Raw genomic sequence first — 27396 nt, forward strand, 5'->3', positions numbered from 1 at the left:
TCCAACATTCAACACTCCATTTTGACGGTTGAAAGAGTGCATCATCCGGGTACTCGTAGTACACTTCTTTTTGTTGCATTTTCAGGGTGATCATACTACTCGCACTACTTGCACTTCAAAATGACATAAAATAGTGCAGAAGTGTGACGCACCTATACTATTTCTGTAGTATGCACTATGTATTATGAGCACAGTGTGTATAATTTATAATGTGCTCTGTTGTGTACTACACATTTTGGCAAATGTAAATAATTTGAGTATTTAATGCATAAAGAAAATTTGCAAACTGTGCACATTATGCATACTGCAGTGCATACTACAGATTTGGTAGTTTATATAGGGGGGACCAGAACATCAGAGACTTGGAGGTGGGCTCTCCTGGCTTGGGCCAGAAAGTAAATACCTAGCCACAGTTTAGCAACCACCCAGATTACCCTAGCAACTGCATAGCAATACACTAAAAAAAACACTCTGAACACCAACTAACTAGAACAGCCTACCAAACGCTTTAAAAATGTGCTAAAAAACACTCAGAACACCTTTGCAACTGCACAGCAATGCCACAGCAACCGTCCAGAACACCTTAGCGACCGTATAGCTACACACTGAAAACCGCTCAGAAAACTTTAGCAACTGCATAGCAACACCACAGCATCCATCCAGAACACTTTAGCAACTGCATAGCTACACACTAAAAACAATTCATAACACCTTATACAGTAGCTACACACTAAATAAACACTCGTAACAGCTTAACAACTGCATAGCATCCCCACAGCAACTGTCCAGAACCCCTAAGATATCACATGGCTACACACTAAAAACCACTCCGAACACCTTAGCAACTGTATAGCAACGCCACAGCAACCGTCCAAAACACATTAGCAACCGCACAGCAATGCCATAGCAACTGTCCAGAACACTTTAGCAACCACATAGTTACACAGTAAAAACCACTCAGAACACCTTAGCAACTGCATTGCAACACCACAGCAACTGTCCAGAACAACTTACAACCGTATAGCTATACACTAAAAAGCACTCAGAACACTTAGCAACTGCATAGCAACCCAACACAAACTCCAACACATTAGCAGCTGCATGGCTACACACACACACACACACACACACACACACAAAAACACTCAGAACTGCACAGTAACAGTCCAGAACACATTAGCAACCACATAGCTACACACTAAAAACCACACAGAACACCTTAGCAACTGCATAGCAATGCCACAGCGACCATCCAAAACACATTAGCAACCACATAGCTACAACTAAAAATCACTCAGAACAAAATAGCAACTGCATAGCAATGCCACAGCAACTGTCCAGAACACCTTACAACCGCATAGCTATGCACTAAAAAAAACACTAAACACAAATCGTATGTATTTTTGGTTTTACCATCTGTGATCTTTTACAGAATACTAATATTATTTAGCAACTTTGTTTCAATAAGACAAAGTGTTCAATGTGAAAGTGAAAAAACACTGTGTAAATGGTTGTTTGTGAGACGTCTCGCATAAATAATGTGTTTCTCATGTTTAATTGGACTGTCCCCGGGGAAGGGAATTCCGAGTGTTATTTTTAATAATTTTGATTGGCTTCTTTCATTCATGAACTGCAACTGAGCAATTATTAAGAGGAAATTGCAGCTGCTCGCAAAACTAGAGTTGATTATCAAAGTACCGGCACTCCACGCTTACTGTGCGTGTCTAATCAAAGTGTGATACACTGCATCAACACACACACATTGAACACATTGAGTTGTCCATTGAACAGGCCCTGTCGACCCCCTCTGAGTGTGTAGGAGGTGGATGTGATATTTAAAACCAGTTCCACATCTCACCCACTGGTTACAGGCCTCACACAGCGTCTGCTGTAAAAGCTGCTACAAAAACGCCCTGTGTCGCCGTACATGAGTACCAGCAGCAGCACCATAAGACCTTTAAACCAGAACTACATCTTGGATCTGTCCGTGAATGGTTGTTCACAGGATACATGTGGTATCAAACAAGCAACTTCAAGCACCAGCCTACACAAAGTAAAAAAGAAGAATAATGTTTGGGAACTGACTCACTGGGTTCGTTGTATACTATGGTGTTGTATTGTGCGATTTTAAGGCTAAGGGCTGATAATGATAGGGTTGCTAGTTTGATCTAGAAGTCATGACCTTTCAAGACTGTGCAAGACACAGTCACCCAAAAATGTATATTCTGTCAGAAAGCTATTGCTAGATCTTCTCTGATGGTCTTCTCTCTCTCCTAAGGTCTTGAATCTCTTCTTGGCTTTGCTCCTGAGCTCCTTCAGCGCAGACAACCTCTCGGCTCCGGACGAAGACGGCGAGATGAACAACCTGCAGATCGCCATTGCGCGGATCCAGCGGGGGATTCTGTGGCTACGGCAGGCTCTCTGCGACTTCTTCAACGGGAACTTTAAGCGTCGCCGTCAGCAGGCCAAGGAGGCCAAAGCCATGCTGAAACTCAAGCGACGCAGCCAGCAGGCGCACTTGGTGGAGGGCAACGGGACCGCCATAGTCATTGAGCGCGGTGGTGAGGAAGACAGCTACATGACCAACCCCAACCTAACCATCAGCGTTCCCATTGCGCCCGGAGAGTCCGACGTGGATTTCCCTGAGGAGGAAGAGGAGGAGGAGGATGACGACGATGCCAGCGAGGGCTCGGATGAGGAGATAGAGGAAACGAAGCAGGTGAGTGACACCTTGACATCATAATTACGTTGCTAAGCCATTTTAGACCTAGTCTTGGCCTTACCTGGCACGCACCCCCTGCATCCATTAGCATTCTTGTTTATCTCAATAGAAGTTGGGACTCAATAGGACTTGTGCATGCGGCCCAACAGTACACTACCTGCATGCTACCTATGTTTGCTCATGGGCCATAAATGCAGAGCGACTAATCACTCGAGCCACAGGAATATTACATCCTGATAACCCTGATTGACTGATGGCACCACAAGAAGTTGCACAGCCAAACGTTGACACCTTGGTTTATGACATCAAATCTTTGGAAGATATTCAGTGTTTTGTTTGAGCCAGACAGTAGCGAGTAAATGTTGTATCCTCGACCACAACTGCAGACTCTGCTCAGAGTTAATTTCTCATTTTTATTTACACAGCACCTGTTTGACACATATAAAAATTGAACTGTGGTTAGTTGTTTTACATATCAGTCAGACAGTCTCTTCCTGTCTAAGTGGGCGGTTCTTGACCATAAGCTGTAAAATGGATCAGACTTTATGCCGACAGTCAAAAGTCCGTTTCCGTGAGACTCGTTAATGTTTAATGAGAGTGATTGTATGCTTAACGGCACAATAATGTAGCTGCATTACCTGAATCATTTACATTAAAAGGCCATGACTAAACTTATCCAGTTACCTAAACGATTGTCTTGTTTTAATCTTATAAGTACTACATTCAGGGGCATAGCATCCATTATAATGGCATATACTTGACAGTGGATGGGCTTAAATTATAAATTTGACTCCCCAAGCAAAAGTCTGGTGAAACTGAGGAGTTCTTGGGTGAAAGTTCTGTCAATGAACTGCACTTAAACAAGATTTTTAAACTTTACTGGTTACATGCAGCTTTTAAAGGAAATAAACATCCAATCGGAATATTTGAAAATGCGCATACATGGGTGGCCTGGGTAGCTCAGCGAGTAAAGACGCTGACTACCACCCCTGGAGTCACGAGTTCAAATCCAGGGCATTCTGAGTGACTCCAGCCAGGTCTCCTAAGCAACCAAATTGGCCCGGTTGCTAGGGAGGGTAGAGTCACATGGAGTAACCTCCTCATGGTCGCTATAATGTGGTTCTCGCTCTCGGTGGGGTGCATGGTGAGTTGTGCGTGTTGTCACTGCTATGTCTTCGTAGTAACATACTCAACAAGTCACGTGAAAAAATGCACAGACTGACGGTCTCAGATGCGGAGGCAACTGAGGTTCGTCCTCCGCCACCCGGATTGAGGCGAGTCACTATGCCACCACGAGGACTTAGTGCATTGGGAACTGGGCAGAAAAGGGGAGAAAATCAAAAAATAAAATATGCATACATACATGCACAATTACACAGGTCTTTTTCGGTGTGCCTGATATGACAATACATTTTCACATATGAGAAGCACACACATCTCTTAAGGTACTCCTCTAAAATAAACGTACTGTTTGCTCTTAGATTAAATGCAAGTAACTGGCAGAAACTATGCACTGCTTTTTTTTGCACTTTCATTTTGTTATTCTACTTTTTTGCGTTTCATTATAATAAAATAACACTAATCATGCAGTAACCACTAATGTCATGACTGATGTACTGAATACAGTCATTAAGTCAGAGACTCTCTTCTCGAAATCCAAACACAATTGATCAAAAGAAAAGCATATTACCAGGTGTTAATGGTGATTGCGCCTGTTAACACCAGGGCTGGAAATGTAGCAGAAGGCGGAGGAACGGAGTTCCCGGAGTGAATTTTGTGGGGGAATGGTGTTCCCGTTCAAACTGACTACATTTGTTAGGGGAATGAATAGGATTTCTCTGTTCTCCACTCAATAACCTACAAAGCTTCCGCACATAAACGCGTGGGATCTTCTGCATCTGTGGTTGTGCAATGTTGACTCAATTCATATATTCAGATTCAAATATTTTAGAACACTAAGGCCTTGTTCAGACTGCCACTAAAAATCAGATTTTTTGCATATCCAGATTGTATCCAGATGAGTTTTTGATAGACTGTACAGCAAAAACAAAACACATGAAATCTGATTTTTCCATATCTGATTCAAACCACATCGGGAGGTGCTTTCAAATGCGATTGAAATCTGATTTTTTCAGATGCATCTCAGTCCGGACGCTCTGGCTGCTCAAATCGAATTTCAAATGGTCTTTTGCGTCACTCTTAACGTGACGCACAACGATGACGTCAAAAATCGGTGGCACGGAACATCACAGTTTTTACCAGTCTCCTCCGTCGCCAAGTTTTTCTTGTGTGACGGAGGAGTTCTGCACCTCGACTGGACAGGGCGCTTATTTGGAGAGCGAGATGATGCACCTCCATTTTTCCCGCATCTGTTTTGAAAGCATCATCACGTGGGTACGCCTACATCGTTACCAAAGCAACCCATGCCTATAGGTTGGTTATGTCTGAACGCACAAATCTGATTTGATCACTTGCAATTAATAGTGCGGACAGTCTGCCTGAAAAGATCTGATTTGAGAAAAAATCCGATTTGCATGCAGTCTGAACATAGCCTAAGACATTTTTGGTTTTGGGTAAAAACAAACAAAACAAAAAAACATAAAAACAACTGATGCTTCTCTTCACCTAGGAATGAAATTGATCAAAAATACTAGCAAAAACATTAGAAATGTTGCAGTTTATTATTACGGTTTGAAATTAGTGTTTGTTTTTATTTGTAATAAAAACAATTTTTTATGTGACTCTACCCTCCCTAGCAACCGGGCCAATTTGGTTGCTTAGGAGACCTGGCTGGAGTCACTCAGCACGCCCTGGATTCGAGCTTGTGACTCCAGGGGTGGTAGTCAGCGTCAGTACTCGCTGAGCTACCCAGGCCCCCTCCTGTATGGCTCTTTGAAATAACTGAAATAATTTGGCGAAGTGATATGGAACCGTTATGCCGACAAGACCTGGAACTACCTCATAGCTGTGCGTTTACTTGAAAAATAAATGCACACCTTAGAACATTGGTCAACCAATCAGAATCAAGCACTCAACAGACCTGTGGTATAAGTAAAAATAAATGTATACACCGGTTTGAAAATGTTTTATAATGAATGATTTAGTTGTGTACACTCACATATATTCAATGTGCAAGGAAAGTTTTTTAATGCCTTGATGGATGCACATTTTTAAAGTCATTAAATCTATAAATATGTTCTGGTAGAAAATGCTATACGTGTTTTTAAAACATTTATGAAACCAACATAGACACAATTATAAAATTCCCACAAACTTGGCACAAGTGTTTTAAACTAGATTGTTGAAAGATTTCTCATTTTTATCACCTCGGACAACCGTATCTGTCAATGACCCCTCTATTGTCCACAACCTAACACTCAGACCTCCAAGATCCGACTATAATGTCAGCACTATATCACTGTGTGTTTTCGCATTGTTACATGATTTGCATAATGTCTTTGGTGAAAATGGATGTCAGGTCTGAATTGCTGCCATGCTCTGAATTATTTGACTATTTTCCAACTGAATTGTCGACATTACCATATTTACATGAGGCCATTTTGGCCAGCCGTTGTGCAATATGGAATCAGTGCTTAGAGGTTATCCTGTGATATAACCGTTTTCTCAAACACATACCCTGCGGTTCAGCATGCATATGCTTTAAATCAACATCAGATGCTGCTTTGCTGAACTGCAATCTTTTTCTGAAATACTATGCATGAAATGTGTATGATATACTAGATTATTATATGTTGCACAAAATACATCTCTCTCACACACACAATCAGTGTTGGCGGGTAACTTAAAGTAGCAACGTGACTAACTTAACTACATTTTAAAGTAGCATCAGAGTTGCTCAGATGTTTTTAAGAATAGTAACAAGCTACTTCCTCCAAACAGTAGTGGTATAGTGTGATAAAGATATGACATACATTATTTGAAGTCCTAGTCATTTTAGGCCAAGTTCACACCTGTATTAAGATGCAAAGTAGGTGTAAATGGGGTCCAAAACGCTTCGAGATTTGTCCACTTCAACCACATTCGGAGGTGGTCGAAAGTGATCAAAAACTGCATGTGAGGGGCCTGGGTAGCTCAGTGGTAAAAGACGCTGGCTACCACCCCTGGAGTTCCATAGTATGCTAGTTCGAGCGTGCTGAGTGACTCCAGCCAGGTCTCCTAAGCAACCAAATTGGCCCGGTTGCTAGGGAGGGTAGAATCACATGGGGTAACCTCCTCGTGGTCGCTATAATGTGGTTCGTTCTTGGTGGGGTGCGTGGCGAGTTGGGCACGGATGCTGCAGTGGGTGGCGTGAAGCCTCCACATGTGCTATGACTCCATGGCAACGCACTCAAGCCACATGATAAGATGCGTGGGTTGATGGTCTCAGACGCAGAGGTAACTGGGATTCATCCTCCGCCACCCGGATTGAGGCGAATCACTACGCGACCACGAGGACTTAAAAGTGCCCTCATTGGGCTAAAGCAAGATTTTAAACTGTGGCGGTAACATGCGGCTTTAAAAGGAAATAACCATGCAATCATAAAAAATTATTTTTAAAAAAAAACGAAAAAGAGAATGCATGCACACACACACAAGAACTTCGATTAAAGATCTGATTATTAAAGTATTTAATGCAAGTATAATTAAAAGAAACAGTGCACCTTTCATGAAATCAGAGACCCTCCACTCAAAATCCGAACTCAGATGGTGAAGTCTCGCTTATCCAGTTGTGATCGCCTGAAGCACATCCTAATACCATTTGTAAACTGTGTCTTAGTATTTTATTTATTTTAGTAAATCAGTTTATTCAGACACTTCTTTTTTTAAGACACTTTTTTAAGTAAAAATGTCAAAATATATTTATTAAGATCAAATAATGATTCCTTCCTCTCCGTTTTATGTTTTTTGTTGCATAAACAATAACACAGCAAGCTGCATGCTGGATACACCACCTGACTTTAGTGGACAAAAGCTTTTCAAATATTAATTATATTTTAAAATATAATTCTTTCACTACTTATTGTTTTAAGAAATAGTTATACAAAATTATTCACATTTCCTTTTTTATTTATTTTTTTATTTCAGCTTTTAAGAAGACTTTTATTTTGATTTTTTGACTGTCTCTGGACCTTTACACCACTTGATATTTTTTACTTTAAGCCCCAGAAAAAAATATCAAAATGACTCTGAACTCAGTAACTGAAGCGTGTTTGTCATAGAAGAGGTTTTCAAGTTATTGTTTTGCGTGAATTGCACTAGCAATGTATTTTTTACATTATTTAATAGATCTTGACAAATAAAATGAGCGTCACGTCATTGACAGCTACAGTTTCAAAGAGGTTTCTCAGAAAACTGCACACAGTGAAATCACAGAAATCAGCTTAACTGAAAGTTGTTCTGCTCTCCTTAGCAAATGTAAACACACACTCTATTTGATTATTAAGCATTTAGAATCTGTTTTTCCCCCTCAGAGACCCCCAATTTGCTCAGGTCTGGATTTCCCAGCATGCACCCTGCTGGCAGATTTAGGATGTGTTTGGCATCAGTAGTATACTGCTGGTGTGTTTAGAGAAATCCCTCATGCCCACCCTCCATGTGAGCAGTTATGTAAGCAGACAGGACCTTTACAAGAGTCACGTTGATCAGGGAGTTCAGGAACCAAGTGGTCAAAATGAGTGTTCAATAGAAAGACAGAAAGAATTTGTCTCTCTTGCACACATACAAACAAAAATAACTAGATTTTTAGATTGTCTGAAGAAAATTTGAGTGGTGAAAGCGCCAGAGCGTTGCCATGCAATTGCAAAGGTGTTTTGTGTGGTTTTAGCATGTTGCTATGCCATGGCTTGCAGCGTTGCTATGCGTTTACATGTGCATTTATGCACTCTACAGACGCTTTAATATAAAGAGATTTACTTTGCATATGAGCTATACATTTTATAAGTGTGTGCTCCCTGTGCAGTTGCTGAGGTGTTCAGTGTTTTTTAGCACATTGCTATGCAGTTGCTAGGGCATTGCTAGGTGGTTTCCAGGATGTTTTGGGTGGTTCCTTACTGGGCCATGTCACCCTCAATTCTTGGTTGCACCAACTGTACATAAGGTCTCATTTAAGTTGGGATGTAAAGTTCAAACAAGGGCTTATCCAGCTAATAGAGCACGTTCTCTCAACATTATAAACAAATGTTATTGCATAATAATAATAATAATAATAATCTGCAAATGGGGTAAAATAAACTTATACGTTTATTTTTTTATCCCTTTGGCAAATAGATTTTTTCTTATTTTAAGTATAAACCTCACCTAATTTTGTTAAAAAAACAAAAGAAAATATCTAATGCCATTTTGCTTGTCAAGTACATATATCTTGTTTTAATTTTACTGGAAAACAAGAAAAATACGAATTAATCATTTTAAATTATTTTTGCAATGTAGCTAGTATTCGCATAAAATTACATTTACCTTTATTGATTATTGATGAATAAGCTGCATTTAAATGTGAAGTGTTGAAAAGCCATTAATTTCAGTGTTATCTTATGGTTGATGTTCAAACCTTTTTTGTCTCACATGACTGTCAGCAGTGATAAATGACATTTCTATGCAATTACGATAGGCAAAAAAAATAAGTTAATATAAAATTGTGTAAATAATATTCAGACACTATCTAAAATGAATAAGGGACAATAAATAAATACTAATACAACAGGTGGGAAAGAATTATATTCATTTTAATATATTTTTTTATATGGGTCTGTTTTATGGTCACACTCGAAGACACATGATTTGAGGTGTCATTCATGTCTGTAGCACAAATGCTGCTGGACATTTAGATTTGTTCAAATGAATGTGTCTCTAATATTTGAACAAATAACTGCAGTCACGCTGTAAATTGCTGATGACAGAAACAGAATGTGGTCAGTGTGTGAATCTGGGACAGAGTATCCCGTTCTTCCAGGTGTAACGCGTGTCGTTGCGCACCTGTGACGAGTTTAAGAGCAGCTGATATTTGTTTTGTCTTTAATCTTTCTCTACACCTGTTCTGCCTCATTCTGTCTCTCTCTACATCTTTTATCTTTTCGTTTACCTGTTCTTTTATCTTTCCCTGCACCTGTCCTTCCTTCTCCATCCCTCCCTTGCGGTACGATTTTCTATCTCTCATGCCTTCCTCATTTTCGTACCATCAGGCCTGTTTCCCCACAGATTTATCTGGGTTTCCACGAACCAAACAGATCAGGGCAATCCAGGCAATGAGTATCTGTGATATTAAGCATGATCTCACGAAAATTACATGACTGTGGAGACATTTTTGCAAAATATCGCAGCAGTTCAGAGTTGAAATATCCACTGTTTGGTGCTAAAAGCGAGTTCAATGTTTTCCCAAACAGATGAGGTTTTTAAGGTTAATTGAGTTTAAATCAACAAACCCGACCGCCCTACCCTAAACCTCAAACCTAACCGATAGAGTCAGAAAAAGCAAATGTGATACAAAAATAAACCACGTCATTTTGTGGTGCTTCTATGACACTTTCAGCTCACGTGTCAACTCACGTGCTCTTCAGGACTCATACCCCTCTCCTTTACATCACAAGTGCAATGCTCTCAGTCGAGCTGCCACGCAATTTGATCGCACTTGAACAAGCTTGTAAATATAGTTGGTTATGTAATGCAAACGTTAAAATGAGTCATGCTATAGTAAAAGTGTTTAGATGTCATGAGATTGCATTGTGTGATAAACAGGGCGAAAAGTGTTTATCAATTGATAATCTGCCATTTTACTCGTGATTTGTGTGAAAGTGAATAAAAGTAATTGTTGTTGTAGCGCCTCTAGTGTTCATTTCACTTTTTTTATTAAACATAGTTGTTTGTTTTTATTTTCTCCCCAATCTGGAATGCCCAATTCCCAATGCGCTCTAAGTCCTCGTGGTGGCATAGTGACTCGCCTCAATCCGGGTGGTGGAGGACGAATCTCAGTTGCCTCCGCGTGGCTTATCACGTGGCTTGTTGAGCACATTACTGCGGAGACATAGCGTGTGTGGAGGCTTCACGATATTCTACGCAGTATCCACGCACAACTCACCACGCGCCCCACCTAGAGTGAGAACCACATTATAGCAACCATGAGGAGGTTACCCCATGTGACTCTACCCTCCCTAGCAACCGGCCCAGTTTGGTTGCTTTGGAGACCTGGCTGGAGTCACTCAGCATGCAGCATCTTTACTCACTGAGATACCCGGTCCCCACCGCGCATGACTCATTTTAATGTTTGCATTACATAACCAACTACATTTACAAGCTTGTTCAAGTGCGATCAAATTGCGCGGCAGCTCGACTGATAGAGCATTGCACTTGTGATGTAAGGAGTGGGGTACGAGTCCTGAAGAGCACGTGAGTTGACATGTGAGCCGAAAAGTGTCATAGAAGCACCACAAAATTATACAATTGTGTTTTCAATCTCTCATTTGCCTTTTCTGACTCTATTGGTCAGATTTAGGTTTAAGGCTTAGGGGAGGGATGTTTTAAAAACCTCATTTGTTTGGGAGAACATTGAACTCACTTTTAGCGCCAAACAGTGGATATTTCAACTCTGAACTGCTGCGATACGTGAAATGAACCACGTCATTTTGCAAAAATGTTGCCAGTCACGTAATTATCATGAGATCAGGCTGATCGAAGTACCATTTCATGCACCATGGTACAGCCACAATACTTCCTTACTTTCAGTGTAGCATGTCGATGTGTGTTCTTGGGTGTTTGCTACGTTACATAATCCAGGTAGCGTTCAATGTCGAGGTGATTTGTGTTTCGCAGCAGTATAATGTCAGAGCATCGCCGCTGGGCGCAGAGCTGCCACTGTGTGTTAGATCACATCTGAATCACAGCACGCTGCACCAAGACAAACTTAAGGAGACATGAGATGTCTCACATATGACCCAAACACACGAGCGAGAGCGATGGATAAAACCAGCTTAAATGAGTAAACAATCACTTAAATTAACTCTGTGGAACACAAAAGATGGCAGAATATTAGCCTCAGTCACAGTCCACTGTGTTCCACAGCAGAAAGTCATACAGGTTCAGAATAACATGATGAAGGGGGCCTGGGTAGCTCAGCAAGTAAAGACGCTGACTACCACACCTAGAGTCTCAAGTTCGAATCCAGGGTGTGCTGAGTGACTCCAGTCAGGTCTCCTAAGCAACCAATTGGCCCGGTTGCTAGGGAGGGTAGAGTCACATGGGGTAACCTCCTCGTGGTCACTATAATGTGGTTCTTGCTCTCAGTGGAGCATGTGGTGAGTTGTGCGTGGAAGCCGGAGAATAGCGTGAAGCCTACACACACGCTAGATCTCCGCGGTAACACTCAACAAGCCACATGATAAGATGCGCGGATTGATGGTCTTAGACGCGAACACAACTGAGATTCGTCCTCCACCACCCGGATTGAAGAGAGTCACTATGCCACCATGAGGACTTGGAGCGCATTGGGAATTGGGCATGCCAAATTGGGGAGAAAAAGGGGAGAAAAATCCAAAAAAAAGAATAACAAGACTATGAGTTTTGGGGTGAACTATCCCTTTAAAAAAATGCCCCAGAATTGTAACATATGTAGGCACAAAATGCCCCTATATTGAATTCATCTTATATAGAGACTGCACAATTAACTTCGACATTCCACTTTTGTTCTCCAGCACTCGTCCTGAACAAAGTGATGTAGGACATCATGTCTCACAGTTTCCCCTCAAACAGGGTCTGATAAAAAGTTTACGAAAGTAAAGACTCAAACCGGAAACCATATGGCAACATGTTGGAGACTGCCCTCAGGTTCCCGTTCTGAAGAGCAGCTGATGTGCTGGACATCCGTCTCTGTGTCCTCTCTCTGTCTGTGACTTTTCCGAGAACAGCGGAGCACATTCTGAGAAACAGCTTGTAGTTGAAACTCAGATGAGCCATAATTTGCTAGAATTATATATATATATATATATATATATATATATATATATATTTGTTGTTCTGCTTACTTGCACATTGCTCTACTTGTGCCAGGTGTGTCTCTCCGTTCAGCTTCAACTTGTGATGATTTAGACATTTCCACAATTATGTCACAGGTGTTTTCACCTGCATTTGCATCATAGAAATGAAGCAGCTCTTCTATTTGTGCAATTGTGCTACTAGGTCCTACATTAGATAGAGAATATAATATTTCAGAAACTGAACAGCACAGGCGTTTTCAGATCTGGAGCTTAATTGATTTGTTTCCGAAACGGTGGCAAAAATTGTTACAATGTTGCATTTTCATCTTTGTTTGGTTTACTTTCACAATGCAACATTTTTAAAATGGACCAAAATTGTGTTAATAAAAGTCACATGTGAGCAAACTGTCCTCTCATTGGTCAGAATGTTTGTGTGCTGTCCCGTGATTTAGCTCATACATCAATATACCGGTTAAAATCATACAAGTGTAAACAGTTGTCAACCAGTACAAATCTTTTATTTATTTTATACCCTTTTCTCCCCAATGTGGAATGCCCAATTCCCACTACTTAGTAAGTCCTCGTGGTGGCGCGGTTACTCGCCTCAATCTGGGTGGCGGTGGACAAGTCTCAGTTGCCTCCACTTCTGAGACCGTCAATCCGCGCATCTTATCACATGACTCGTTGTGCATGACACCGCGGAGACTCACAGCACGTGGAGGCTCGTGCTACTCTCCACGCAAAACTTACCACGTGCCCCATTGAGAGTGAGAACCACTAATCGCGACCACGAGGAGGTTACCCCATGTGACTCTACCCTCCCTAGCAACCGGGCCAATTTGGTTGCTTAGGAGACCTGGCCGGAACCGATACAAATCTTTGAGTAGTTGCTTATGTCACGGTTATGCAAAAATTGCCGCGTGGTACAGAATGCACGTTCCAGTCAGAGGTTGCACTGCATATAAAAATTATTTTGCCCCTCCCCCCACCCAAAACCGCCTCTTGTAAGAGAGCAATCAGTGTTCAAAAAGTATTCAAAATGAGCAGTCAGTATTCTCTAGTAAAAGTAGTCCAACTATAGAGGTTGATGAAAAGTGAAAAGTAATCCCAAGAATCTGAGGATGGCTGAAGAATTGCTCATAGATGGAAGGCCAACATCCTTCAGTTGCTTTCCGACCCTCTTAGCAAAAATCCCTAGCTGGCCGGATGCACAGACAAAGTCCTTCTACAAAACATACAAGCAATTACACATAAACATTAACTAGACTAACATCCAACATCCACACAACAAGAAACAGGTGTGAGACAAACAAACATTCCTCAAACTTGCCAACACTGACACCAATGCATACATTTTCAAATATAAACAGAAAATAAACATATTCCTTACTTGTAGTTGAGCTGAAAACAGTCATTTCTCAACAAGGACTTTGGATGTCTCTGGATTGTTAAACACACCTTGAGCATGTTACAGTCTTCACAAGATATATTATTTCCCTCTACTACCACTATTATAAGGAGTTCATATATACTAGCACCCCTTCATGGTGTGGATGAAAACTGCAGCCATATCACAACCTGGTAACAGGCTGGTGAATGGTACAATACGTCACTAGGATGGATATGATTTGTAAAATTTATGTCATTGTGATTTTTATCCATTTTGTGTTTTTGTTTTGCATTTTGAGTTCTGTGATGTTTTGGGGTTTTGTGTTGTGTTGTGTGTTGTTTTGCATTTTGGTGTTTTGTGATGTTTTGTGTTTTGTTTCGGCGTTTTGTTTTGGTGGGTTTTTTATTTTGGGTTTTGTTTTTGTGTTTTGCATTTTGTTTTTTGTTTTTTCGTTTTTGTGTTTTGTGCTATTTTGGTGTTTTGTTTTGGTTTTTTGAGTTGTTTTATTTTGCATTTTGGTGTTATGTGTTGTTTTAGTGTTTTGTGTTTTGGTGGTTCTTGTTTTGTTCTGTGTTGTGTTTTGTGTGATAGACAGACAGACAGACAGACAGATGCTGTATATAGACAAAGAGACAGACATACAGATATTGGTGCCACTGAATCGTCTCATCAGATGAGATCACAGGTGAGTCCAGTAAACAGGTAATAATGCATTATAGGTTTGTATATTCTCAGCACTGATTGGAAAAGATCCTGTGGTGTTTTTAGGCCACGACGCTTCTCAAGCATCACAGTGGTTTCAGGTAACCTGATGGCATCATGTGATAAGATTGTGTTATTGATGTTTGAGGGGTTTGTTGTGATTGATGGCAGTCTGCTCTCGGCTGGTGAAGGGATTCTCATCGGACTCTTTTATGGACACTTGTCTGCACACTTTAGTCAGTCGCTTTGTCCCGTCTCTCCACAGGTGAACCCAAATCAGTGCAATTAGACATCCCGGTCCTCACAACCCTGCTGGTGGCCTAGCTCTGATTTCATTAGAGTCCAGTTGTGAATGCCACATTGCGGCTGTTGTCCCCCTGCTGGTGGTTATTTATAGGGCTTTTGTAGTGGCCAGTATGTGCAACTCGACCTCCCTCAGTGTTTGGATTCCTCGGACACCAGTGAATGCCCTATCAACTTGATGTTGCGCTGTGAGATGCGTGCAAGATGAATGTTACATTGTACAGATGCTAACGGGTCGTCACAGTGTTTGACATGGGAACGTTATGTAATGCTCTTACTGACAAAACACAATGACGATTTTGATGATGTCATGATGAGCTCATTACCTGTTTACTGAGTGCCCACTGCCCTGTCATATTACAGTTCAATCAGATCAAATTATACAATAGCAGTCGAGTTAACGTGAAAATCAACCCCTGAAGCTGCCAATATGAGTGTGTGTTATAGGAGTAAATGTTGACTGGCAGATACATCTATTTATTGTCAAAGGTTAAAATCCTAGTTTTCTTTCCTGAAAGTTAAGGACATATTGAAAGGTTCGCTCCATTTTTAATCCTAAGAGACCCAGCATGGCATATCAACTAGGCTAATGTTGATTTCAACTTATGCTAATTTGTTTTTAAAATTAAAAGTTTAATGTGTTAGCATAAGTTAATGCATTATGAAATATCAATAACCAAGCTAAATAAATGCTGTAAATAATTATTGTTAATTGTTAGTTCATGATACTTCATGCATTATTTAATTAGGTCCTGTGAACATATAGAATTTATTTTAAAGTGTTTCCTACTTTTTTTTATATACAGTATATTTACATAATGGAACTATTCAGTAAATCATATATAAAACTATTAAAACATTTCAACTGTTTTCTGTGCTGTGTCATTTAAAATGTTTATGGTATTCATGCTATATTAAAGATACTACTTTACATAGAGAAGGATATGTTTAATTATTTTGATTATACCAGCAAATATATAATAAATTTTAGTAGTCCTCACGAGTTTAAAATAGACACATTTCGGGGGCCTGGGTAGCTCAGCGAGTATTGACGCTGACTACCGCCCCTGGAGTCACGAGTTCGAATCCAGGGTGTGCTGAGTGACTCCAGCCAGGTCTCCTAAGCAACCAAATTGGCCCGGTTGCTAGGGAGGGTAGAGTCACATGGGGTAACCTCCTCGTGGTCGCGATTAGGGGTTCTCGCTCTCAATGGGGCGTGTGTTAAGTTGTGTGTGGATCGTGGAGAGTAGCATGAGCCTCCACATGCTGTGAGTCTCCGCGGTGTCATGCACAATGAGTCACGTGATAAGATGCGCGGATTGACGGTCTCAGAAGCGGAGGCAACTGAGACTTGTCCTCTGCCACCCGGATTGAGGCGAGTAACCATGCCACCACGAGGACCTACTAAGTAATGGGAATTGGACATTCCAAATTGGGAGAAAAATAAAATGAAATAAAAAAAAACAAATAGACACATTTTGAGAGGGAGAGAGACGTACACAGCTGCGCTGCATGTGTGTCTTTATGTTTATGTTTGTTTTATGTTGAGTTTCTGATTAAACTTTATGTTGACTGTACAGCCGGTTTCCACCTCCTCCTTGCCCGTCCTTATACTGTTACAGTGGTGCCGAAACCCGGGAGGGAGGAGGGATGCGCTGTTGCGAAGTCCTCACCGCTGCCATCCTCCAGGGGAGCAGCCGCGGCCGTCTGCCTGGGGATGGAATGGTCGCTGCCGGCCGCCGAGAGTCAGAGGAACCGCTGCCGTCTGCTGAAAAACGGGAGGAGAGGTTCCGTCCACCAGGGGCCGGAGAACTCACTGCCGTCCACCAGGGGAGGAGTGAGCTGTCGTCCGCCAGAGGGCAGAGGAGCGGTTGAGGACCAGGCGACATCCCTCCTCCCTCCCGGGTTTTGGCACCACTGTAACAGTATAAGGACGGGCAAGGAGGAGGTGGGAACCGGCTGAACAGTCAACATAAAGTTTAATCAGAAACTCAAACAAACATAAACATAAGGACACACATGCAATGTGGCCACGTGCGTCTCTCTCTCTCGAACTGGTGTCTCTGGCTCCCCTTTATCTCGCTCTCCCGCTGATCACCTGATTCAGCGTCCTCACGGCCCGGCCACGCCCTCCTCCTCATCACAGTATGTTTTCACATTGTCCTGTATGGACAGTCATGTTAACGAGATAGACCCAGGGTTCCCACTGTCTTGGAAAATCTGGAAATATCAGGAATTTGTGGAAGGAAATTAGTTAAATCTTACAAATTATGGGCTGAGTTTGAAATGGAATAGGGGAGACTGGGGCTAGATGTCGTACTTTTTACTGCAGTGAATGTTGCTCGGGGTAGGTTTATTTTTGAGAGTCAATTTCTGTATAGCCACATAACCCGAAGTCTTGGCTACACAAAAACGTGTGAACATTTTCACTGTTATTGCCCAGGAATAACAATAAGGTTCATTAAACACACATTGGCCTTTTTTGACAACTAACCCCAATAGCAGGCATATCAACCGGGCTTTAAACCAGTGGTGTATGTTTCATGCGAATATTGGGGGGTGACGAGGGAAGGTGTCCCCACCATCACGAAAACTAAAACAACAACTACACCTCTCTTTATATCAACGCCTGCATTAAACAGTGAATTAGAGGCTTTTCAGCAAAAAATGAAAAATTTAAAAAATATACAAAGCAGAAAACAATTCATTAAACAACAAAAAGGGAAAGGATAACATACAAAAATATCTAGTCTAAAAGTAACTAGACTCATTAGCGTGCTTAAACCTCTCAGAGAAGTGTACTTGTAGGGAAAAGAGTCGATTCCAAAAACAACTGATTCTTCGATTCGGAGGCGTTGGGAATCGAGAGTTGATTCTTTTTGGAATCGACTCCCAGCCCTAGTCTTTGCTTAAATGTCACTGTTTATATATACGATTTTACTTTGTCTCCCTTTTTTTTATTAAGGATTGAGAAAATTAGTCTAGAATCGACTTTTGAAAACCTGGAATTAGGAGTTGATTCCCAAATTTCTGGAATCGAACTGCGAAAATGGAAAAGATAACATGCAAAGATTAAAAACAGTGTGTTGGCCAACAAATATTGTAACTGATACATTTTATAAACATATGACATTTAAAACACATGAGACAATCCGCCCTGATAAACTAAGTGAAGAGAAAACACACATTATGCAATTTGCAACTTTTGACTCCAAATCTTATCGTTACTGAGATATAGCCATTGTGTCAACTAGCCTCTGTCTCCCTTACTAGCTTACTGCTTATTGAGGTGTAAGATCCCTGCAGATCTGATTGGTTTTCTTTAATTTTCAGAGTGATGACATCAGCCTATCAGAGGGCAGCACTGTTGATCTCAGGAAACCTGGCGAGGAGGAGGACGAGTATTCAGAAATGGCAGAAGAAGCCATGGATCCGGAAAACTGCCTTCCTGATGGTGGGTCATCTCGGACTAATAAACACTCTTTGCAGACTGTGACGAGGAGGAGGGTGGGGCCAGGCCATGAATGCGCACGGCCGGCTCCCAATTGGGCTAATCAGGAGAGGGATAAAGCCGAGCCAGATGCAGCAGTTCTGGAGAGAGAGAGCCACATGCAGCTGCCGTGTGTTTATGTTTGTGTCTTTTTAAGTTTTCATTAAACATTATTTTGATGGTTCGTCTGGTCCCTACCTCCTCCTTGCCCATTTAAACCTTGTTACATTGGTGCTGAAACCCGGGAAGGAGGAGGGATGCGCTGTCCGTCCGCCCAAAGGAGCAGCCACAGCCGTCCGCCCGGGGACGGAGTCGTCGCTGCCGACCACCTGGACGTGGGGGTACGGACGCTGTCCGCGAGGGGAGGAGGGGCTTGCTACTGGCTGCTCTTTGGGCGGACGGCAGTGGCGAGGAGTCCACGACAGTGCATCCCTCCTCCTTCCCGGGTTACAGCATCAACAAGGTTTAAATGAGCAAGGAGGAGGCAGGGACCAGACGAACCATCAAAATACTGTTTAATGAAAACTTAAAAAGACACAAACATAAACACACACGGCAGCTGCGTGTGGCTCTCTCTCTCTACAGAACTGCCGCATCCGGCTTGGCTTTATCCCTCTCCTCAGCTGATTAGCCAGATTGGGGGCCGGCCGTGCGCATTCACGGCCCGGCCCCGCCCTGCCCCGCCCTCCTCCTCGTCACACTAACATATTTCATTTCCGAGCATTTAAAAAAAATATATAAGTATCTGTCTAAAAATCCCCAAATTGGACACCACAATTCCTGTCTACCTCTTAATGCAAGAGGTTTTATGGCTCTTAATTTAACCCTTGTGTTGTGTTCGTTTTGTGCTATCACATTGTGTGTTCCCGGTCACAAATGACCGGCCCACTAAGACTGTTTATAAATCTCTCATATTGCATTTATTATCACAAGATATTGCATTAGATCTTTTTATCAACTTCTTTTGTAGTAATGATGACAGGTTTTGTACTCCTTTTTTTAACATATTTTTAAAAATATATATTTTTATTGATAGAAGGATTCATTGAACTGAGCTTATACTGGGCCAGTGGGGGGCACTTCTTGATCTGAACAAAATAGGTGTCATTATAAAGCTTAGAATTTGGACTTTACAATGCATATAGCTGATCTGACCAATTCTTAAAAAATGCTTTTTAATTTGCTGACAAATAAAAACTGTTTTGTTCATCATTTACAAATTTGTTATCACAACAATTATATTCAGAGTTGGTAAAATCATAAAAAAACATGAGATAGACTTGTGTTATATATTGTTGGAAAGGTCTTAATTAGTAGATTAATTTGGACCCCAGCAGTTATTTGCTTACATTATGCTTTCTTAATTCAAATGTTTTAATATAACCTTAATTGAAATATTTTTTATTTAGTCTTAATTGAACATTTTTATGATAAACTTACATTTAAACCTCTTAAATTGGCAGTTCATTTACACCATAACTTGTATTTGCAAGATTTAAGTCAGTTGTCCTGTCATCACAATATTGATAACATTACTAACAAAGCAATGAAGTCTTACATTTCTGATTAAAGTAAGAAAATGCCTATCTTACTGTGAAAAGTTCAACCTCCTGGTCCCTGACACATTAAAATCATTCAGTACTCTCTCTTTTTATTCCCCAAGTCTTTGTGAATTCTCATTATTACCAAGCCAGTGAGGCGCATCTTTGTCTTGCAGTTCCTTAAGTATGTAGGATTTATGTGAGCTAAAAAGTTCAGAAATTGTAAGTTGCTTGCTTTTATCATTGTTTTAAACACTACTTGGGTTTCCATCCAACTCTTGAATGGAAATGCTTGATATGCAAATAAACTCAGAAAATTTGCTAGGCAGAGGTGGATTTTTTTAGAGTTTTCCATTTGTTAAAATGCGCATTAAGATGATGGAAACCGTTTATTTGCAATGACAATTTGTGCATGCATGAGTGTGTGATAGCTTTATGTTACTGGCCCAATGACAGGTCTGACCTTGGCACACAATTCTTTGAACAAAGCCATTGACATTCGGAAATGTTTAACCCACAGCTGGTAATTAAAGTGGGTCCTCACAATCCGCCAGAAAAGTTTTGAGCGCGGGCGCTCCCAGGTATGCTGGCGGCATGTGGGCATCTCAGCCCATTTCAGCCCTCTTTATATATCACATATTACATTTATTTTGCAGTGTTTCCTGACTACATTTAATAAAACAAGGTACAATTGCTCCAATCCTGCAAATAAAACTCTCCCCGAAAGAGGTGATTTAGCTGCTCCATCATGACAAGGCGGCTCCTTCAAGATGATGCGATGGACAGATCAAGACATTAGATGGAAACACGCACAAAATTAGTATTTTCCTTAGGTGAATTTTTAGAAATGTGCGTTAAAATGTGAAACATTTTGACGGAAATGTGATTACATTCCCCTTGTCAGCTCCAGATTAACAACCAAACAAATACGTTGTTCATCCCACTAATCACATTCTTTTAAAAATAACAGAAATTACAGTTTCGCTATTGGTTTGAAACGTCTGACCACCTTTTTTTCAGTTTGTAATTTTTTTCTGATGTATTTTATTTAATGTGTAACATAATTTTGTTATTTTAGTGTGTACATAAAAATACACACATCATTAAGACATAATGTAACAGAGAATTCATATTGAAATGCTGGTAATGTTAGGGCACGCAGTGTGCTTAATCTGCGTACAGGCAGGGCACCACTGAGTATTAGTGTATGAAATTCCCACCAACACACATAAATATAATAAACAGGAGTAACTTTTTGTAATGTTTTTCCTTATTACTTCCTGAAACATACATATAACATAGACAATGAAATATCGTAACTTACAGCAGACTATCCCGATTCAAACGAGCCCAAACACAACATAATATGACGAGTAGATCTTGAAATATTCCTCAAAGAAAATGGTCCATTTTTTTGTGTGTGTGTTTTCAGATACATGTGAACAAAGTCAAGGAATTTTATCCCAAATGGATTAATAAAAAATAAAATAAAATTTATATATATATATAAAAAATGTCCAGTTCAAAATGACTGGTACACAACATAGGGGTTAATGAAAGACACTATTCTTTTTTTATTTTTTTTTTTTTTTATCATTTTATTTTCTGCCTTTTTCTCCCCAATTTGGAATGCCCAATTCCCAATGCACTCTAAGTCCTCATGGTGGCGTAGTGACTCGCCTCAGTCTGGGTGGCGTAGGACGAATCTCGGTTGTCTCCGCTTCTGAGACCGTCAATCTGCGTATTTTATCACGTGGCTTGTTGAGCGCGTTACCGCGGAGACCTAGTGCGTGTGGAGGCTTCACGCTATTCTCTGCGGCATCCACGCACACCTCACCACGCGCCCCACCGAGAGCGAGAACCACATTATAGCGACCACGAGGAGGTTACCCCATGTGACTCTACCCTCCCTAGCAACCGAGCCAATTTGGTTGCTTAGGAAGCCTGGCTGGAGTCACTCAGCACGCCCTGGATTCGAACTTGCGACTCCAGGTGTGATAGTCAGCGTATTTACTTGCTGAGCTACCCAGACCCCCCCCCCACCCCCCCAAGTGAAAGACACTATTAAAGGAACAGTTCACCCAAAAAGTTTCCCTCATGTCATTCCAAATCCTTTGGACTTTCTTCTGTGGAACAAAACAGGAGATGTTCAGAATGGTCTTTTGAGCAGGTCAAATATTTTAAATGTGACATTTGCATGAGTATTTCATGTTTATTAAAGGATTTATAGACATTTATGAGACGTTTAATATACACACATGTATATCGCAGCTGCTGCTGTCTTCCTGTTTGACCCATTCTGAATAGAGGTGATTATATACAGTATAAAACATTAACCAATCAACTGACATTTACAGGGCAATGGGGCATTAAACTGAATGGTCCGTGTCAGCAAAGGTTTAAAAAGGCCTGTCAAAGATGAAATGGTCCTGCGTTAATGTGATGATGACTGACTTTCTATATTTAATTTTGTAAAATGCATCGACCAGTCCAATCTGATGCATTCTGACATGCTAAACATGCTGACCCAAACACACCGTGCATGTAACATGTTAGGCGAGATTGGATTGGGAATATGTTTAAGTAGTAATCTGATTTGCACTGTGCATCATGCTGTCATTGTGACAAAAAGGAGACTTTGAGAACAGATAATATGCAGAACACCCTTTATTGACCCACATTAATGTGAAATTAAATTAATACTCATGAAAACACTGTTTTATTCAATTATTTTAAATCTCAATAGCATAACTGAAAACATCATAAGCCTACTAACAATTTATGGCCAAATTATGTCGTCATTTAATGTTTTAAACATTGTTTTTAAATGCAAAATATTTTAAGTGGTGGTTCTTACCGGTATTCGAAGCTGCCCGATACGCACCTGTACAGGTTTCGTCTTAATCCCGTGAAACGAGTAGGGAGCGCAAGTTCTGTACCGTGCAGCTTTGCCATGGTCAAGATAATAGCGGTTTGAAATTCAGACTTCATTTAAGTATACATCAGTGGTGCAGTGGCTTTCTTCATGAATTATGAACATTTCAAGTGAAGAATGTCATGTGCATTCTCATCAACTACTCTTACACTTGTTAAATAGCAGGGATGTTTTGATGATGTCATACAGTCCTATAAATAAACATATAAATGCCATATTGAATAAAAATAAAATGGTATTTAGTGAGAGCTGTACTGTAATTTGGTGCAAGTACCACACGCAAAAGCCTTCTTTTTGGAGGGTGTATCCAGCATATTTGCATGTGTAGTTATTTGCACGACTTTTCTTAGTAAATCACCCGCAAAATGCCCACGACACGCACATGCACTCTGATTGAATGCACAAGCAAATTAGCACCCGTAATTTGAGATCTTAGTCAATCAGGGCCATTGTAAATATATCAAACACTCTTAAATAAAATCAGATTGAGCTTTAATTTCTACCTGTCTGAAATGCTTACAAATGTAGAATTTACTTAATATTTTCAGTTTCACCCTTGAACTAACTTATTCAATGTAGAAAGTACTCAATATTTTCTGCTATATTTACAGGCAGGTATATGAACCTAATCAAGATAATTATTCAGGTCTTTCTTAAGACAGACTATTCGACTAATTGTTCAGACAACCCACTGACTAGTCGATTTTGAAAATATGTCCCTAAAATGAGCACACAGCAGCTTTCCCTCCAGTCTTGAAAATAAGACATCAAAAAAGGTCTTAATCGTTTTTATATTTGCATTTGCTGAATAATTACCCTGCATTTGTGTGTTTGTGCATGTAAGAGCAAGCTACACAAACCACTCAAATCTGCACTTTATAAGCTGCCGACTTTATTACCGTGCAGAACAAAACAATCAGATTCTTTCGCAGGACAGCCTATAAACTGATGTCTCTTTTAAGAGGTGAATGGGCTGCTATGTATTTCCTCTGATAATTCTCAAATGACATGCCCCTCAACCCGCTGTTAGAAGACGAGAAATGACAGCGTTTGAAATGAGATCGCATTTCTCACCTATAAATCGAATAATAGCACATTTCTGATGACTCGATTGAATCTGCTGTAAAAGTGAAAAGGGCAGATTCACATGTTATAAAAAGAGATACACAAAGGAGAAAGTGGCTTTGTGTGGATTTTTTGCCTATAGAAAAGTTTTTTGCTTAATCTCAACTGGCAATCTAAAGCGAGACAAACATTTTCTATTCGCTGAGAGTGATAAAGTCACCAATAACTCTTGATTTTGCTTTGATGGCTGTTTATTGCTGATATATGGTGATGCCTGCATGATTAAGTGTCAGAGCTAACCAATGGATGCACGAGCATTGCTACAAATTGAGTTGAGAGAAGCCTGTTACCATAACCCGGTTATTAAGTTTACAGGCAATAAGTGAATTTAGAAGAGCTCAGATGGCAGTAATGGAGACGCTTTGACGACCATGTGAAACTGAAATGGGATTTCATGGCGGCGAGTCATTGTTATAGACACGCTTTCACTGCAGCATTGATTCTACGGGATTATGTCACATTTTAAAGCCACGTCTTCAGCGGAGAGACCCACAGATTAGCAACGACATGGACCTTTTAAAGTGATTTGAGGTCCATTTAGGAGAGAAACACTGACTGCATCATTTTGACTTATGTATTAACATTATACAGAAGAGCATTTGAGCTTTTGAAGTGTTTTGAAGCTCTTTGAAGTTTGAAGTATTTTTTAGTTTTTTAGTTAGAATAAGCAAGTGCCTTTGTTTCAACCATAGTCAGATATCTGTTTATCTATAAATACATGTGTTAGTTGATATATTACTAGAATGTACAGTACTGTGCAAAAGCTTTAGGCACTTGTGAAACATGTCTTCAAAAATAAAGACATAAATAGTTTTCATTGATCAGTTAATGTCATACAAAGTCCAGTAAACATAAAAAAGCTAAATCAATATTTGGTGTGACCACCTTTGCCTTTAAAACAGCACCAATTCTCCTAGGTACACCTGGATAGTTTTTCTTGATTGTTGGCAGATAGGATGTTCCAATCTTCCACAGTTCTTCTATCTATTTCGGTTGTCTTAATTGCTTCTGTCTCTTTATGTAATCTCAGACTGACACGATGTTCAGTGGGGGGCTCTGTGGGGACCATGACATCTGTTGCAGGGCTCCCTGTTCTTCTATTCTAATCTTTTCTATTTGCAAAAGTAATGTTTGGGAGTCTAACATTTATATTTCCTATTGACACACTAATGTTGTAGACATACATAACTATCATAAGACAAATGTTTGTGTGAAACATCTTATGTGCCTAAGACTTTTGCACAGTACTGTATTTCAAATGCAAAAAGATGATTTCTTGAATATCTTCAAGTAATCTATATACTGTATATATATATATATATATATATATATATATATATATATATATATATATATATATATATATATATATATATATATATGTTCTTTTTTTTTTTTTTTTTTTGAGGACCTTAAAGTACAAAAAATGTCTAGTTGGTACAGTATAACCATCATGAAATTAAAACAATTAAGAAATAAAGGCTGAAACTATTGAACAAATAATTGGCTACCACCACCATGCTTCACTGTTGGGATGGTATTGCACAGGTGATGAGCGGTGTCTGGTTTCCTCTAGACATGACGCTTGGAATTGAGGCCAAACAGTTCAATCTTCATTTCATCAGACCAGAGAATCTTGTTTCTCACAGTCTGAGAGTCCTTTAGGTGCTTTTTTATGTGTCTTGCACTGAGGAGAGACTTACGTCTGGCCACTCTGCCATAAAGCTCAGATCAGTGGAGTGTTGCAGTGATGTTTGTCCTTCTGCAAGTATCTCCCATCTCCACACATGATCTCTGGAGCTCAACCAGAGTGACCATCGGGTTCTTGGTCACCTCTCTTACCAAGGCTCTTCTCCCCCAATTGCTCAGTTTGGCTGGGCGGCCAGCTCTAGGAAGAGTCCTTGTTTTTCCAAACTTCTTCCGTTCAAGAATTACGGAGGCCGCTGTGCTCTTGGGAACCTTCAGTGGAGCCGAAATTGTTTTTGTAGCCTTCCCCAGATCTGTGCCTTGACACAATCCTGTCTCTGAGCTCTGCAGGCAGTTCCTTTGACCTCATGGCTTGGTTTTTGCTCTGATATGCATTTTCAGCTGTAAGACCTTATATAGACAGGTGTGTGCCTTTCCAAATCATGTCCAATCAATTAAATTTGCCACAGGTGGACTCCAATCAAAGTGTAGAAACATCTCAAAGACGATCCAGAGAAATGGGATGCACCTGAGCTAAATTTCAAGTGTCACAGCAAAGGGTCTGAATACTTATGTCAGTGTGATATTTCATTTTTTCCTTTTTAATACATTTCCAAAGTTATCAAAAATCTTTTTTTTTCTTTTTTTTTTTTTTTTTTGCTTTGTCATTATGGGGTATGGAGTGTAGATTGATGTGGAAAAAAAAATATTTAAAGCATTTTAGCATAAGGCTGCAACATAACAAAATGTGAAAAAATATAATTAAAAAAGAAATATATATAAATAAATATTATAAATCTACAGTACTGTGCAAAAGTCTTAGGCACATAAGATGTTTCACTAAAGCATTTGTCTTATGATAGTTATTTATATCTTCAGCTTTAGTGTGTCAATAGGAAATATAAATGTTAGACTCCCAAACATTACTTTTGCAAATAGAAAAGATTAGAATAGAAGAACAGGGAGCCCTGCAACAGATGTCATGGTCCCCACAGAGCCCCCCACTGAACATCGTGTCAGTCTGAGATTACATAAAGAGACAGAAGCAATTAAGACAACCGAAATAGATAGAAGAACTGTGGAAGATTGGAACATCCTATCTGCCAACAACCAAGACAAACTGTGTCCAGGTGTACCTAGGAGAATTGGTGCTGTTTTAAAGGCAAATGTGGTCACACCAAATATTGATTTAGCTTTTTTATGTTTACTGGACTTTGTATGACATTAATTGATATATGAAAACTATTTATGTCTTTAATTCTGAAGACATCCTCACTATGCAACATGTTTCACAAGTGCCTAAAACTTTTGCACAGTACTGTAAATATATATATATTATTTTTTATTATGTATTTATTTTACACAGCTTAATATATATACTGTATATATATGTATGTGTGTTAACCTTAAAAAATATTTTTGAAAATAATGATTGAGATATGTACAATCATATTTATTGAAATTGAACCTAAAAAAAAACATTAAACCTTTTTTATTCAGATTTCTCCTTTTTTCCTTGACATATTTTCATTCACCCATT

The 27396-nt window shown here is 40.0% G+C and overlaps 1 protein-coding gene across 1 annotated transcript in view; it reads left to right on the forward strand.

The window, feature by feature from the left end:
- Positions 1-27396, forward strand: part of LOC127434613 (sodium channel protein type 4 subunit alpha-like) — a 175406-nt gene that overhangs the window by 121181 nt on the left and 26829 nt on the right. The window contains exons 17-18 of the mRNA XM_051687455.1: positions 2279-2719; positions 18413-18533. Coding sequence (XP_051543415.1) covers positions 2279-2719; positions 18413-18533 — 562 coding nt within the window. The remainder of the gene's footprint in view (positions 1-2278; positions 2720-18412; positions 18534-27396) is intronic.

The sequence above is a fragment of the Myxocyprinus asiaticus genome, chromosome 44, assembly GCF_019703515.2.
Source record: "Myxocyprinus asiaticus isolate MX2 ecotype Aquarium Trade chromosome 44, UBuf_Myxa_2, whole genome shotgun sequence".
Classification (NCBI taxonomy): domain Eukaryota; kingdom Metazoa; phylum Chordata; class Actinopteri; order Cypriniformes; family Catostomidae; genus Myxocyprinus; species Myxocyprinus asiaticus.